Source organism: Acartia tonsa, chromosome 8, assembly GCF_053477335.1.
Source record: "Acartia tonsa isolate MP-2025a chromosome 8, ASM5347733v1, whole genome shotgun sequence".
NCBI classification, from domain to species: Eukaryota; Metazoa; Arthropoda; class Copepoda; order Calanoida; family Acartiidae; genus Acartia; species Acartia tonsa.
Genome location: NC_137267.1, coordinates 33,377,840 through 33,395,997, shown reverse-complemented (window position 1 = coordinate 33,395,997; position 18,158 = coordinate 33,377,840). Strand labels below are relative to the sequence as shown.

Here is an 18,158-nt window from a genome sequence, read left to right as displayed (position 1 = left end):
AAGTGAGCTATAGAGTAATTTTTAATCCTGAAAATGATTCAAAAAACAAGGATGACAACCTCAATAACAGCGAAGCTCCATTAATTTTATCATACAAAAACAATGTTTAATGGACTTACGAACCCTTTGGTAACGATAATAGCGTTGCTACGTTTTCTAAATCTTAACTAACTGTTGTAGGAATCATCTTTGAAATCAATAGGATAATTCTAACATTCTAAATTAATGAAAAGAGCTAACCGTTACGCACGGACAGATGAACGGACCAACCCTAATTATAGATAAGCTTCGCTTTTAAAAAGAATCCGAGAAATGCACGTTTTATACATCTAATAGGACTTAATATGGAAAAAGTAAAATAAAGAGTAGATGAATAATAATATTTATATAAAACTTTTCTACATTTTAATTTAAAGGAAGTTATTAAAATTACTTTTCTCCACAGAAAATTAATCTTCAACATTATTGACGAACGCATGTAAGAGTTATACAGTAAACATTCTTTCTTCAGATCTTTGTAAAGTTTGCTTTCCTAGTGTGATAGACATAAGCTGCGAACATTACGGACGGACGTTATTAATTTAGAGAAGCTTCGCTTCTAAACCCAACAACAGAGATTTGTATTAACAAGAAAATTGTAACAAAGTTTTAACAATACTTATTTCAATATATACAAAATTAGGTTGGGTCAAATGCGATGACAGTAGACTCCTACCTATATATATTTTGGGTGAAACGATCAATAACTATTACAATATTTACAGAATTAGGGCGGGTTAAGTACAATAATAACAGAATACTTATGTATTTTGGAAAAAAGAATACTATTTCAATAGCTATACAAAATTCAAATAAGATTTATATGCAAGAGAATAGATATTAGGATTAGTGCTGTCATTCTTAAATATAGGTCTGTCCGCTACACTTTCTCTTAAAGGCATATTGAGTGCACCCACGACCCTTAATCTCATTAAGAATAAAAATAATGGTGGGGGAAGGGTGATTTTAGCCCTGCGGTGCCTATCTCCCCCCCCCCCCCGTGAGGTACTCATTATAACACCGGTTATTATTATATTAGCAGTAGAAAAAAATCAGGTTCCTTTTTTAGCGTTGCTGAGAGACAGACAGACTTTTTTATATTATAGAGTATTTTCATTATTAAAATACTTCAATTCTTTATGTGATTTATTTACAAAATCTAAATTTTTAAAATTATTTCATGACAATTTAATGATACATTCTCATATAAAAATGATAATTGATAGATAGGTGAGATAGACTGAATTTGATCTAGCATGTAAACCCGAGGAATTCAATGACCCAGCAGACACAGTCGTAACAGTCATTTGCCACTCCGACAACTTCTGCGACACAAGCGGCAATACCGATCCCAGTTCCGACTTCGGCTACACAAGCAAGAACAGCTCCTAAAAATATATATCCTTGTACTAAAGTAACAGTATGTTTGTCTGTGTGTCTATACCGAAGGATCTTGTAACCGCTGAACCGATCGGGTTCTTCTTAACAGGGTATATTCTCATAGGTCCTGGGAAGGTTTTTAACTATTTTGGGGGAGGGTATCACCATCCTCCTAAGAGAAATCGCCCCTAGAAAAAAATTCAAATTCAAATTCGACTCCAATGTTTTTTTGTTGGTAATAAAATGCTAAGCTAAGCCTTGGAAAAAATTTGTATATAATTCAGCTGTTTCTTAAATTTTTATGTACAATTATACATTCTTCCTCAAATTTGTTTAATTATCAGCTGTTTCTCAAATTTGTACAACACTCAGCTGTTTGTCAAATTTGTACTAAAATCAGGTGTTTCTCAAATTTGTAAAAAAAATCAGCTGTTTGTCACCTGTAATTTCAGCCACACAGATGATTCCATCAGCAGTACCACAATCACTAGTCTCCTTGCTACCAGGGAAGATGGTGTTTAACTGTTCAGCACTCAGGTTGGCCTGGCCAATCCTCTCCAACATCCTGGAGTTCTGCCAGCCCATCCGGATTATGGCCTTGTCATTCTTAATCATTTATTTTTGTCTTAAAATTACAAGATTAAAGATGTATACATATTTATCAGGTTATCGTATTTCTTTTAAAAATGCCATGACTAAAAAAAATATATAAAGATCTGATTTTTTTTCTTCAAAAATCCATGAAAAAATTATTTTATAGGATTTTATCAGCTAGGACAAATTCTTTAATGCTTTCCTTTGAATTTTCTAAAAGCAAGTATATAACCCCCCCCCCCCCCATTATTCCTGGATTAAATTAGAATACGGGAGGAGGGGGAGAAAAAAGAAATGGATTGATAATTGATAGAGCTAGTTAAACAAGAATGTTTTGTTTCATCAAATCAACAATTCAAAAAGAAGGAAGGACAAACCTAAACCAGTACCCTCATCACCATATATGTTTTGTCGGCGGTTTATTTCAAAGTGTCTAGTCGAGCACAGAAAGGAGCAAGGGGGAAGGTACAAGTTATGTTGGTTTCACATTAGGCTAGGTTAGTTTATATAGGATACTGGGTAGACCCACAAGGTTAGGAAACCGCAGGTACAAGCCCTGCAGGGCAGTGATAAGTCATAGAAAAAATACCCCGACAGCCTTCCTTATTTTTAATTCATTTCAGAAATAAAGAGATGAGTTTAAGGGCTCAAAAGGTACTTTGAGGGAAAGCACCGTGTTCTAATCTTACCTTACAGGTTGCTGGAAGTTTGGAGGCAGATGCCACAGCAACCATGGCTAGGAGAAGAGCAATCTTGTACATGATGGAATGTAGAGTTGTTGTGTTTCAGGGATTGACTGATATAAGGGATTAAATAATGTCAAGTATTTATAGTAGTATTCTTATCTCTATGTTCAATGTTTTTTTTATATTTATGTTTCATTCTTTTTATTTTTAAATGCTTATTTGATTCTGATTAAACATACAAATTGAATATCAAAATAGAATTTTTAAAGTTTAACTTTTCTAATTTTTAAGATTTATGATTTTTAAAAGCGAAGCTTTTCTATAATTAGGGTCGGTCCGTCCGTCCGTCCGTACGTCCGTCCGTCCGTCCGTACGTCCGTCCGAGATAGATAGCTTTTATTCGTTAATTTAGGCAGGTTAGAATTGTCCTATCGATTTCAAATTTTGCATGATGATTCCTGTAGTAGTTAGGTACGATTTAGAAAGCGTAGCAACACTATAATCATTACCAGAATGTCCGTACGTCCATTTTAAACATGTTGATTTTTCTACTTTTTTGACAACAAATTTTTTTGTGATCTAGTTATCCGTTTGATCTGATTTTTTGTATATTGATTCATGGGACAACAAAGAACAATAGTATAAGCAAAGCAACTCTATAATCAAGTCCTAAAAATGTAAGTATGTCCAGAAACATTATCCTGTATCAAGCAGTTTTTGAACAAATTTACTTACAATTTTGCTTCGACTCTTTCGATACTTTTATATTCTGATTATTCAGTTCTTACACTATACAAGTGTTAATGTCCGTTAGTCCTACCGTTTCAGTGCTTCGCTTTTATGGATGTTGTCATCCTTGTTTTTATTCATTTTACTATGTATCTTAATTTTATTGTTAAAAGTTTGCTTAAAAAAAAAATTGTCAACTTTTAAAGGATTTTCTTATCATTTGTTTTTAATGCAAAAAAGAGTATATATAATATAAACAAATTGTTGCAAATTTTTGTCAAAGAGATAAAATTATTTGTCGGGGAATGATTGCCGCAGCAGAATTTTGCAACCCATTTAGCCAGTAGTTATTTAATGCTATGCAGTTGGGAAAAATATAAGATGCAGGACAGCACACATTTAGCCCCCCCCCCCCTCCTAAGTTTGCAGTTCATAGAATTTGAATGATTAAAAAAAAATTAAGTTGCCTATATTTTTATTCATTTGTGGCTGGCTCAGTCACTTACTAATTCACACTTTTTTTATGCAGATGCAACAACAAATTTAATATTATCCAAAAAATGGTAATAACCTGTGGACCAAATTGGTTTTCCTTGAAAATTATTATATTCCTAAAAAACTTTTTTTTGTTTGGCACAGTGCGTATGAAGGTGCCTTGACTTTAGTGTCAGAACCTAAATTGGGACATTTTATAACATATAACATAGAACTATACAATATACATATACTAGCGGCTACGCCCCTAGAGGCCTCTAGTGGCATTTTGAATGTTTTTTTTTATTTAAAATATCTAATTAGATAAATATTTCAGTTTTTATCTAAAAAGTACAGTAAAATTTAAAATTCAAAACTTAGGTGTCAACGTCTAAAAATGGTTTTAGCGCATTTTTCTTATGCTCAAATATTCAACCTTTTGCAAGAATGGCTGCTAAACACTTGAAAGTTGAAATATAGAGCTAAAAATGTATACAGATACTATTAGGGACATGTACTAGAACATATCAAAGTTTGAAGGACATATCTCAACCAGGGAGGGAGTACTGGCCCCCCAAAGTCGACTACAGAAAATCCAATTTTTTTTCTTGCAAAGGGTAGAAGATTTAGGCATAAGAAAAATGCGCTAAAACCATTTTTAGATGTTGACACCTAAGTTTTGAATTTTAGATTTTACTGTACTTTTTAGATAAAAACTGAAATATTTTTTTGGTGTTCTATTAATTGCCTTAAAAAACGAAGAAAATAAGCCATTAATCATTAAATTCTGATAACTATAAGTGGGGTAAAATTGCTTTCAAAAAAGTTCTCATAAAAAAAACACACTGTATTATGATAGGGAATATTTTTTTTTGATATTTAGGTTGCTAACATGGACATCATTTATTGATAAGTTCGTTCATCTAGAAGGCGGGGAAGATGTTATGGGTATTTCGTTATTTTAGCCAGCTACCAGTTTTACATTATTGGTGTAAGTAATAATGTTTCTCGTATTAATTCGAACCCGGTGGATAGGAACCGGTTCTCATCCATACGAAAAAACTATATCTAGCAACGAATTATATCCAGCTTTCTACAAACATAAAAATGTACAATCATAAGATTAAAACCAGTTTTTTTAGCCGGTGCCTTCGGCACCTCGGGGCTAAAAAAACTAGTTTTAATCTTATAATTGTACATTCTATATCTGCGGAAAGCCGTTTATAATACGATGCGAGAAATAACTATTCTTTGATGGTAGACATAAGGTCGTCAGTCATAAAATCAGAGGTTTCGTGAATTTTCTTCTTCAAATAAAACAAATAATTGGTTGTCTAACCGCTTAAGCTTGGTTAAGCATAAAAATTCCCAGTCGCAGTGTCTGCAACTAACAAAAAAAAAACAGCTGTTTAAAGTCATTTAAAGGCCAAGAATCCGCAGCTAATGTCAAATCGCCTTTTAAAAATCTACTTACTAACTTCTTTTATGCTTACCAGCAAGTAACACGAAAAATGAATAACTGCGGCTCCTTAGCCCCGAGACATCCTTTACCTGTATTGTTTAGGCATTTAGAGTTCACATGAAACAAAAAAACCTTTTTTTTACAACAATAAAAAATATTCTTACGATAACAAATTTAAAAACTCGTTTTATTTTTTTTGTTAAATTATTTAGTTACTCTATGATAAATTTTTAAAAGGATATTTTTGTTCTTAATTAGAATTTTACATATTTATTTAGTATTTTTGTCGGGGTTTTCTGTGTTCGTTAGTTCTCTATGAGTGGAAGCACCAATCATTTACATTTCATGTTTTGACGCAAAATAAAAGATAAAGCTTGAACATGAATAACAGTATTTTAAGTAACGAAGCTCATAAATATAAAACAGTTTTTTAATACATTTACGGTTATTTGTCATAAAATAATTGGTCTAATTTTCATTATCGTTTTATTAATTTATTTATATAACTAGCGGCTATGCCCCTAGAGGCCTAAAGCGGTACTTTAAAATGTTAAAATATCCCTTTTGGAGGGGGAGTAACCTCTACCAAAATAGTTTTGAACCTTTCTAGGACCTATAAGAAGCTATCCTGTAAAGGAGAACCAGATCGGTTCAGCGGTTATTGAGATTCTTCAGTACAAACACGCAAACACACAGATAGACAAACAGACATTCTGTTACTTTAGTATAAGGATAAGATTAAGGATATATGAATTGGACAAATCCTTTACATAGTAAGTCAGTTCAATTTTTAGCCTAAAACCTAGTTTGAGAAAATTCTGTGGTCCTAAAAATTCGTGCCTTTTTCATAAGCACAATAACGTTCAAACAGAAGCTTTTTAGATCTTTAAAGACACAAACATGAATAGACACACATCTTGTGTCATTACAGAAAAGACAGGCCAATTAAATCTTTAGAAGCTTTTAAACATACATTTTTATTGATAATACGCATCAAGTCATAATAAAAACAACAAATATACAAGGATGTCAACAATCAACATCCATAAAAGCGAAGTTTAATAGATCAGACAAACAGACATTGGCTTTTATAAAACAACAATGCATTTTATTTTCAACAATATAAATAAGTCTAGAAGTAAATCTATCAAAAAAATGCTTGACTACAGGATGCATAATACAAATATACTTACATTTTATCATATCATCTTTGATTATAGAGATGCTTCACTGATAAGATTAACAATAAAGATGGACGTATGGACAACCCTCATAATAGAAAAGTTTCAATTTTAAAATCAACATTTCTTGAGATAATGATAAAAATACATTGTATATCTCTAATAAATGATAATCCTATGTACTAAATTAACAGAATGCCTAGTCTATCTGTCTGTATGGCCGCTATGATCTCGTAAACAACTTGACTGATCGTTCCACGGATGTTTTACATAGGTGCAGAAAAGGTTAATTATATTAAGTAGGGAAAGCCTCTCCCATTCCTTAACGCTCCCAACCCAATCAAAAAAATAAAAAATAGAAATGCCACGAAACATGTTAGGGGTAGAATGGGTGAAATAAATTGTACTACCCTGCACTGTAAAAAAGCTTCTATTTATATTCCTCTATTTAAAGGTACACTACACAAATAATAGATGTAAATTAAAAATCTGTAATGAAACATGCTTGAAAAGGATTTAAACATTAAACATCCATAAAAAGTGAAGAACAAACGAAAAGAAATTTATAAATATAGATTGACAAACTTGAAAGATTGACTTTAACATGTGAAAATCAATATCATTGACTTACGAGCTAATTTTGGCTTATTTGTAGAATTGCCCTGCATTTCTACTTTTTGTTACCTTTTTGTTACAGAAATCCTCATGTAATGTTTTGAAAATGGATTATCTTTATCTCGATAACTTTTTTTCAATGATGACTTTTTTAAAGCAATTGATATTGCATATCAGTATGTCAGAAATACTTTAAAGACAAATGTAAGAGTTGCCTTTTAAAGATGGGTTATTTAAGATTGAGGAAGGATATAGCTTCATGGCTTGACTTAGGTCAATATAACAAGAACAAAAATGTCAATAATTAACGTTACTATTGTGTAAAAGGTTTAGAAAATAACACCCTTGGTAATAAAACATTATAAAGAATATAATTTAGGCATTATCCCACAAGTTGTCGAGTTGTCCACAGAACCCCACCCCGCTCCCATCCAATCCTATTTTCAACAATTAAAAAAACTTGTTTCTATTTAACTCAATGCCCTCGAGAACTGCAGAACATTATCTTTACGGGGCTCACTTAACCCTTCCTCAAATTAACCTAACCTGAAATAAACATTTTCTTGTCCATTTTATCATTTGAAGAAGAGATATCTATTCTTAAAGGTAATAGGATGTATGTCTCTACCGATGATTCTCCTTTACACTGTAGCTTCTTATAGTCCCTGAGATTTTTAAAGTGAGAATACTACGACCATCACAAGTAAAATCGACCTAAAAGAATATGCTCCTTCCCCCAATTTTTACTTTTTTCTTTTTAAAAACTAAAAAAAAGGCACATATTGGCGTATCCTACAGTATACGTATATAGTAATTGCAGAGCATCCGCGCTCCTAAAAATGTCCAAATCCTTATATCACAAGCTAAAGTTAACTTGAAGTGGGTGGGGATTAAATTCCAGTATCAGAAATCTATATTATTATTAAAATTTGTATGGAAGGGTTGATACAATCTTTGGGTGTTGCATGGTACAACCATAAAATGCGTTGGGGAAAATGCGTTGCCTTTTAAATTATTCATTCATGTCGACATTATGTATAAATATATGGCATACTCTAAACATTCTCTAAAAATGTTGATATTGGTAAAAATGGGTTTCGTCCAACATTAAACATATTTTACACAATAAATTTTGACAATTATGACTACAAGCTACCTTGCTTGCGAATAAAACATCCAAATAGTATTTTTCATTTGTTTGTCCGTTAATATCTCGCTTACTACACGGAACCGATTGAGGGAACCTACACACACCTCCTAAGATGGTTTTATATTATTTTATTTATAAATTAAACACTTTATATAAAGTACTATAAAGATCCTTCGCTACAGACAAAAAAAGCTTATTACTTTATATTACAGGATATAATAATACAATTTGATTTAATTTCATTTTAGCTTTATGAGTTTCGCTAAAAAAAACATAGATCTGTTTTTAAAGAATGATATGAACTTATGTTTTAAGCTATATTATTGGGGTAAGTATTATTGAATGGATTGGGGGATTAAAGGAGGAGTACAGTCATTAAATTCGTGGCTTATTTCTGGTTCATACAATGCAGCGAATATTTTATAAATCTTCTAGAGTGTTGTTTTCTATAGTTGGTCTTTGTAAGAATTTCACTAACGGTTCGCTTTTAAAAGTTTGAAATTAAATTAACGAAAAGAGCTAACCGTTACACAAAAGAGCCTGGACGTACGAACCGATCCTAATTATAGAAAAGCCTCGCTTTAAAAAAGATTTTATTTGGCTATTTAATTGACAATGATTTAATTTGTTTTGTAAGGCAACCGTTAATATTCGAAGATGATGGGAGATAGAGAGGGGTGTTAGATATTAGATAAGGAATTATAAACCTATTTTTATTCACTGTTGGAGGGATCTTCCCCCCCCCCTCCTCCACACCTCTAAGGGTTGGGATTAACCCTACCCATCCGTTAAGTTAATTCTTAAAGTCAATTTGTTTTCTTTTTTTTTAAGCGTAGTTTCTCTATATCCTTTGGTACTAAATTGTCACTTACTTTTTACGGTTTAAATATACAACAAACATTTAAATCGTTGTTTGTAGGACCTTTGTCTGGTAGGATTAATTCTTTAAAAGTAAGGTGCAATTCAGAAAGACACTCTGCTAGTTAAGCATCTCTATAATCAAGTAAAAATATTGATAGTATGTCCATAACAGGCAGCCTGTATTTCAGTAATTTTGAGGTAGATTTATAGAGAAAAAAATGTTTAATAATAAATGCATTCATAATTGTAAACTCAGGTTTGTTTGACGGTCTCATATCTATTCGGCTTTGCTTTCATGGATGTTGTCATTTTTTCCATCTATAACTTTAATAAATCCCACCGGAAAATTTTTGCTGGGAAGAAAAAGTAGTCGGGCAATATACCGTCCTTCCTTTCTCAAATGTCTTAACAAGGATGACACGAAAAGTGGGCGGAGCATAAGAGAAAATGTGGGAAATCCACTCCCAAAGATTCCTCATTTCCTTCACTGGTTTTTATATCTTCCTGTTTTATCGGTCAAACTATGGATTTTTATAAATTTATGATCAAGGATGACAACAATCAAAGTAGGCACAGGAAAAACATAATAAGATAATCATATTTTTATGGATTTATGATCAAGAATGACAACAATCAAAGTAGGCACAGGAAAAACATTATATAACTTTTAACTCCCCATATAACGCAAAATTTTACAGGATTATTTATTAATATTGATATTCTTGTATAGTATAATAATAGGATAAAACAATGAAACAAAAACTTAGAAGATAACATTTGTAATTGAAGATAAAAAGGTAGAAAACAGGGCTTGGCAGCCGAGAGTCAGCCGCCTGTTAGCCTCAGCGAAATCAACCTTTACAATTTCAAAAATCAGCCAAAAGTATAAACCTGACCCAAATATGGCAATCCCCTGTTCTCAAAAAAGTAAAGCCTCCAAACGAGTTTGATGCTAAGTGGTGGGTGCCGAGCCCTGTAACTGTTTTTTTATTTAACATTAAATTTGAGTGACATTGGTAAGTTTCGGCAGCAGCTCATTTTGCAAGCGTCTGGCGGCTTCAAATTATATATGATTTTTTGCGTGTTAGCTGCCATTTAATACCATGCAAATACAGTTTTTTAAGTACACAAAGGGTTAAATTATCAAATATTGACTGAGGAGTAAAAAGGAGAGAAAAAACTGCTTGTTTCTTTATAGGATAAAAACTAATAATAGAAGGGGGTTGAAAAATAGATAGATAGATAGATGATTAGATTGAAAGACAGGGGGAGAAAAAGTTCGTGCTTCCCTATAGGAGATGAAGAAAGACGCTATTTTTTTTCGATTAAACACAAGAAATTTTCATATGCGTAGCTACTCTGTAAAAAGGAATATTTTTAAGTCAGTTACACAATTTGCATAGGTTTTCTACAAATTCTCAAAGTAGGCTATAAAATGTTTGTTCAAAAAGCTTCACAATGATTAAACTGACTTTGTAATGTAGTCTCTTGTTATTTTCAAACAAGTATGGCTTCTACGCAAATTGTGGAAATAATTTTCCTTGTTTAAAAATAACATTCCAATATATATGAAAATCCAACTGTGCTTTTCACACAATTGTAAAACAATTCTGTTAAAGGTGAGATGGTAAAAAAGAGGGAAAATAAGACATTTTCGAGGCAGAAAAGTACAATTTTGATAGTGTAGCTTTTTCAAACTTAGGTCTTGTTTATCAAATCTTTTACTATATTTTTTTTACAGGGCAAACATTTTCAACATAAGGGCGGTTACTCAAACCATCTGTTTGTGAGTAAACTATAATTTGATTGTTAATTAAGGCATTATCATTATGTTGATTTTTTTGGGTGATTTTGATACTTAAATTTTCTCATAATACAATGTTTACAACTACATTTTTACATAAACAAATGTAAGTACAATTTTTTAACTAGTTTTTTTAGACTAGTAAATATTTCATATCTAAATTATGTAGTCAATGTTTATTTGTCATTTTCTTATTTGTTGGCTTAACAAATTTTGAGAATTTTATTGAATTTTGATTGGTTGGTTCATTAAGTTGAATATTCACACGTTTCAACCACTATTTGTAATATACAGAAACAGCAATATTTATTCTGTAGCATCATTGGAAATGTACATCAAATTACTGGCCTTTAGGTCACTATGTTTTATGGATGTTATGTAAGAGAATATTATATTTTGGAATCATTATCCTTGTACCTGATTTTTATACAATAGAATTAATAACCTGCTGACTCTTATACAATTATAACATTATGACAAATTTGTATTATTTCTTTATTTGAGTAGGATTTTCGGATCAGATCAAGAATATGAAGTTAGTGCCCAAAATGATATTAAAAAGTATTTTCCTAATAAAAAAAAACTTTTTGCTAAGTCAGATTATTTGTAGGCAATGTTATGTCATCTAAGATTTGATTCTTGACATAGGAAGTGATGTGGATGGTATAATTCGCTTTAAAACATTGTTTAAAGCCATTAAATTTTATACTTTATGTTGATTATTAATATTTCATACACCGTATATAAATTGGGTTTCATCTCACCAAAAAATCGGAAAAGATTAAAGGTATCTACCCCCATAACCCCCTTAAAAACAAGAAACTTGAACGTCCATGCTCTCACTATTCTTATATCCAACATGATCCTGATATACAGTTGAATTAAGATATTAATCCATGGTTTTAGGATTAGAACAAGAATGACACTTATTTTTGTAACACCAGTATCATTTAACAATTTATTTATAAGGCTTGTTTTTTTTGTGATGATTTCTAATATCTATATGCCCAATTACTCTTTTGCCATTCTGCTTTTAATAATGTAAGGGATTACATTTCTAAAAATGAAAAATTATCAACTTTGTTGCTTTGTTGCCTTTTGGGCCGTCCTTGAATATTTTGTTTCGCTTTTTTACACCTGTGTAAGTCACATATTGTGTGAAAAAGTTTTTAAAACGAGTAGGTAACATAACATGACCAACAAATGTGTTTAAAAAGTTTCTAGAGCTAAGTAAAAGCAAAGATTACCAAGTAATTCAACTTTATCCAACCAAAATGAAATCTTAAAAAGACCTCGCCCTTTTAACGGGAATAAAAAACATGTGGATTTGATCAGGGATGTATAAGAAATTTTTTTAAAACGAGATGTTTTTAATTTTCAAGAATAAAATTTGTGTTCACTACATTATAAAAATTTTGTTCAATTCTTTTAAAAAAACTGTTAATTTGTTCTTACAAGGGTTGTTAACAAACTCTTCGCTATACTTTTTTCAATATAAACCCTACAGTTTTGTTCAAAAACTAATAAAAAATAATCTAATCCATGCTTAAGCAATGATAACAAGAAAACAATATTGAATTTTAAATTTATTTACTTACCTCTCCAAAGAACTACAGCTCGAGACCTAGCCTTTGTGTGGAATTATGCTCTACCAGTTGAGGGATTATTTCATTACAAATTCAGACAGGTTTGTATATCTTGAAAATAACAAACCGTCATAAACTACTTAAATCTTGTAGATAGAACCCATAATGTTTAGAGTTTTTGATGGGGATTTTAAAGACCTTTCTAACTCAATACTAAATAATTTGGCATCAAAGAGAAAAACTGTTTTTACACCTTCTAAATATCTTTTTAGAAAACATATCTCCCTTCATCCCTTAATCCTGAGCTTGATCTTTAAATCATTTTAGTGGTGATTTAGATCGGGGCGCGCCAAAATTTCAGCCAATCACAGCGCTCCATTTTCAAAATGCAGCGCTGTGATTGGCTGAAATTTTGGCGCGCCCCGATCTAAATCACCACTAAAATTATTTAAAGATCAAGCTCTGTAAAAAATAAAACTGTTGTTACATACAATTTAGCAGAATGTTTAAAGTCAATTTATATGCTAACTTATGGACATTTGTCCGCCTTTATATTACAATCTTAGAATTAAAAATACTCAAAGACCAAGGATAGGATTTTCAGTGCTGTTAGTTTATCAACAAAATCAAGCAGTAATGAAATTTTTAAGTAAAATTTTAAGATCAGTTAAATAAAATTTTTATGTCAATTTAAAATTTAACTACAATTCTAATTCCTAATTTATGAAAAGACTATTTCTGAAAAGAGAGAGAGAGGACAATTGGCTGTTTATTAGAGTCGCCAAAGTTTTATAATAACGTTTTCTTATTCGTTGGCTTAACAGCTTTGAGGAAAACATTGGGGATGTACATCAATTATCAACCTTTGTCTTATTCCTTTAGATCCATGATTTCTGAATGCAATTTCTATTTGAGGAGCGCGTATAAACTTTATTATGATTGTATAAACTTTTATTCTGTAACTACATCAATTATTTCTTCCCCTTATTAGCAGATATTAATCTCTGGGGTATCGTCTGTATATAGAATAGAGTGAAACTTGCCCCAAGAAATATTATAAAAAAATTCTTTCCATTATTTTCAAAAATGCGTTTGAATAGTTATTCATTGCATTGTATTTTGAACAGTTTTCCGCGGATAATAAAAAATATAGGATTTATTTATGAGCTGTTGGCACAGAAAGAATCAAGGCCTAGGCCAACAAAAAGGTGTTACTTCTATGATTTTTATTTTTTTTTACGTTGAACATTATACGACACGATACATGATTTTTCGGCCTGACTTATAACTGGTTCTAATTCAATGGTAAAAAAGGAGATTCAGATCTATAATTGAAAAAAAATCTTCTTAGTTTTAACAAAAAAGAGTTAATAAATAGATGGGGGAGAGGGTATTTTCCAGGGGCAATATTTCTTGGGAGGGTAAAGGTGTCCTTCCTTCAAATAGTTATAAACCTTTCCAGGGCCTATGAAAAGCTTCACTGTAAAGAAGAACCGTATTGGTTCAGCTGTTAGCGATATTTTTTGGTACAGACAGACAGATATAAGATATCCTGTAAGGATTATAGCCAAATTATGCAAAGACTAGCGGCTATGCCCCCTAGAGGTCTCTAGTGGCTCTGGAGGGAGAGGGGGGGGGGGGTAGTCGATCCACTTTACTTGAAATTTTAGTTTTAAAAAGTAGAAAAAATGTTTGGCAGGTTTTTTTTCTTTGGGCTATTTCTCTTGGGAGTGTGGTGGTACCCTCTCCCAAATTAGTTACAAAATTTCCCAGGACCTATAAGAAGCTGCACTGTAAATGAGAATCATATCAGGTTGGCTGTCAGTGAGATCCTTTGCTACAGACAAAAAAAAAATTACTACTTTATATAATAGGATAAGCCTCATTTTGTCCAAATGAAATACAGTTTTCCTATGTTATTTGGGATTAGTATTTGACTGCTATATTTCTACAATCCTTCTCGTCCCACCAACAATACAAGGACGAAATTTAAGTCCCATTTCTCTCCTACAGCTTTTAATGGCTGTAAATGCTGCTTCTACACCAAGTTTTACATATTAGATACGTTTTTTAGGCAGTTTACTTGGCTACTACTACAAGGGGTTACGGCAAGATTATGCTAATTTCTCTCCTTTTACATATTTCAAAGTAAAGAAACAAAATTATTCCTATGGAAATGAATGTAGAAGAAAAATATTTTTTAACCTTTCTCAAACAGATTTGCTGAAAACAAGGGCGCGCCAAGAGGTGTTAGGGGGTGTTAACAAAATCCTGAGAAATGAAAAGCCTGACCTCAATTTTTTAGCATATATATAGGCAAGTCCCCACACCCCCCAAACTAATTTTCATTTTATCTATCTAAACGAGACTGCTTTAAAATTAACGATACAAAAAAAATATTTAAAAAAAACAAAATCACGAAACCTTTCTATCAAAATTTTTTCTTCTTATGATGTATATATGAATATTAGAGCATGGTTGTAACTATATTTACATTTGGAAGTGTTAACATGCAATACAATCATTAATTAGAACTTTGGACATGGAAAGAAAACAAAGTCATTCCTAATTAGGACAAAAGTCACTGGAAATTGATCTAAGGAAGGCTACTTATGTCCTTCATCTAACAAAATCTAACTTAAGGGAGGTGACTTATGTCCTTTGTCTGACAAATTCTTACATTAGGAAGGCTGCTAATATCCTTCATCTTGCAAAACATAGCAAATTCTTGCAAAACATAGCAAATTCTTGCAAAACATAGCAAATTCTTGCAAAACATAGCAAATTCTTGGAAAACTTAGCTTTTCTGTCCTTCACATAGCTAATTCTTGCAAAACATAGCAAATTCTTACAAAACATAGCAAATTCTTACAAAACATAGCAAATTCTTGCAAAACATAGCAAATTCTTGCAAAACATAGCAAATTCTTGCAAAACATAGCAAATTCTTGGAAAACTTAGCTTGTCTGTCCTTTACATAGCTAATTCTTGCAAAACATAGCAAATTCTTACAAAACATAGCAAATTCTTGCAAAACATTGCAAACTCTTACAAAACATAGCAAATTCTTGCAAAACATAGCAATTTCTTACAAAACATAGCAAATTCTTGCAAAACATAGCAAATTCTTACAAAACATAGCAAATTCTTGGAAAACTTAGCTTTTCTGTCCTTCACATAGCTAATTCTTGCAAAACATAGCAAATTCTTACAAAACATAGCAAATTCTTACAAAACATAGCAAATTCTTGCAAAACATAGCAAATTCTTGCAAAACATAGCAAATTCTTACAAAACATAGCAAATTCTTGCAAAACATAGCAAATTCTTACAAAACATAGCAAATTCTTGCAAAACATTGCAAATTCTTACAAAACATAGCAAATTCTTGCAAAACATAGCAAATTCTTGGAAAACTTAGCTTTTCTGTCCTTCACATAGCTAATTCTTGCAAAACATAGCAAATTCTTACAAAACATAGCAAATTCTTGCAAAACATAGCAAATTCTTACAAAACATAGCAAATTCTTGCAAAACATAGCAAATTCTTGCAAAACATTGCAAATTCTTACAAAACATAGCAAATTCTTGCAAAACATAGCAAATTCTTGGAAAACTTAGCTTTTCTGTCCTTCACATAGCTAATTCTTGCAAAACATAGCAAATTCTTGCAAAACATAGCAAATTCTTGCAAAACATAGCAAATTCTTGGAAAACTTAGCTTGTCTGTCCTTTACATAGCTAATTCTTGCAAAACATAGCAAATTCTTACAAAACATAGCAAATTCTTGCAAAACATTGCAAACTCTTACAAAACATAGCAAATTCTTGCAAAACATAGCAATTTCTTACAAAACATAGCAAATTCTTGCAAAACATAGCAAATTCTTACAAAACATAGCAAATTCTTGGAAAACTTAGCTTTTCTGTCCTTCACATAGCTAATTCTTGCAAAACATAGCAAATTCTTACAAAACATAGCAAATTCTTACAAAACATAGCAAATTCTTGCAAAACATAGCAAATTCTTGCAAAACATAGCAAATTCTTACAAAACATAGCAAATTCTTGCAAAACATAGCAAATTCTTACAAAACATAGCAAATTCTTGCAAAACATTGCAAATTCTTACAAAACATAGCAAATTCTTGCAAAACATAGCAAATTCTTGGAAAACTTAGCTTTTCTGTCCTTCACATAGCTAATTCTTGCAAAACATAGCAAATTCTTACAAAACATAGCAAATTCTTGCAAAACATAGCAAATTCTTACAAAACATAGCAAATTCTTGCAAAACATAGCAAATTCTTACAAAACATAGCAAATTCTTGCAAAACATAGCAAATTCTTACAAAACATAGCAAATTCTTGCAAAACATAGCAAATTCTTACAAAACATAGCAAATTCTTGCAAAACATAGCAAATTCTTACAAAACATAGCAAATTCTTGCAAAACATAGCAAATTCTTGCAAAACTTAGCTTTTCTGTCCTTCACATAGCTAATTCTTGCAAAACATAGCAAATTCTTACAAAACATAGCAAATTCTTACAAAACATAGCAAATTCTTGCAAAACATAGCAAATTCTTGCAAAACATAGCAAATTCTTGGAAAACTTAGCTTTTCTGTCCTTCACATAGCTAATTCTTGCAAAACATAGCAAATTCTTACAAAACATAGCAAATTCTTGCAAAACATTGCAAACTCTTACAAAACATAGCAAATTCTTGCAAAACATAGCAATTTCTTACAAAACATAGCAAATTCTTGCAAAACATAGCAAATTCTTACAAAACATAGCAAATTCTTGGAAAACTTAGCTTTTCTGTCCTTCACATAGCTAATTCTTGCAAAACATAGCAAATTCTTACAAAACATAGCAAATTCTTACAAAACATAGCAAATTCTTGCAAAACATAGCAAATTCTTGCAAAACATAGCAAATTCTTACAAAACATAGCAAATTCTTGCAAAACATAGCAAATTCTTACAAAACATAGCAAATTCTTGCAAAACATTGCAAATTCTTACAAAACATAGCAAATTCTTGCAAAACATAGCAAATTCTTGGAAAACTTAGCTTTTCTGTCCTTCACATAGCTAATTCTTGCAAAACATAGCAAATTCTTACAAAACATAGCAAATTCTTGCAAAATATAGCAAATTCTTACAAAACATAGCAAATTCTTGCAAAACATAGCAAATTCTTACAAAACATAGCAAATTCTTGCAAAACATAGCAAATTCTTACAAAACATAGCAAATTCTTGCAAAACATAGCAAATTCTTACAAAACATAGCGAATTCTTGCAAAACATAGCAAATTCTTACAAAACATAGCAAATTCTTGCAAAACATAGCAAATTCTTGGAAAACTTAGCTTTTCTGTCCTTCACATAGCTAATTCTTGCAAAACATAGCAAATTCTTACAAAACATAGCAAATTCTTGCAAAACATAGCAAATTCTTACAAAACATAGCAAATTCTTGCAAAACATTGCAAATTCTTACAAAACATAGCAAATTCTTGCAAAACATAGCAAATTCTTGGAAAACTTAGTTTTTCTGTCCTTCACATAGCTAATTCTTGCAAAAC

General features: G+C 31.3%; 1 protein-coding gene across 1 annotated transcript; it reads right to left on the bottom strand.

The window, feature by feature from the left end:
* Positions 1-1,167: 1,167 nt before the first annotated feature.
* LOC145326757 (uncharacterized) lies at positions 1,168-3,018 on the bottom strand. Its single transcript, XM_080170158.1, has 3 exons — positions 2,703-3,018; positions 1,860-2,025; positions 1,168-1,427 (listed from the first exon to the last, which is right to left on the bottom strand). Exons 1-3 carry the CDS (start codon positions 2,772-2,774, stop codon positions 1,291-1,293), a joined length of 375 nt encoding a protein of 124 aa, XP_080026284.1. The 5' UTR covers positions 2,775-3,018; the 3' UTR covers positions 1,168-1,290.
* Between the last annotated feature and the right edge of the window lie 15,140 nt (positions 3,019-18,158).

What these genes read in the sequence shown, in the direction of transcription:
- LOC145326757 (XM_080170158.1), bottom strand. Translation starts at nt 2,774, where the DNA reads ATGTACAAGATTGCTCTTCTCCTAGCCATGGTTGCTGTGGCATCTGCC. An exon ending in AACTTCCAGCAACCTGTAAG is followed by an intron (nt 2,026 to 2,702) that starts GTAAGATTAGAA and finishes TAAATGATTAAG; the next exon opens with AATGACAAGGCCATAATCCG. An exon ending in CTGTGTGGCTGAAATTACAG is followed by an intron (nt 1,428 to 1,859) that starts GTGACAAACAGC and finishes ATATATTTTTAG; the next exon opens with GAGCTGTTCTTGCTTGTGTA.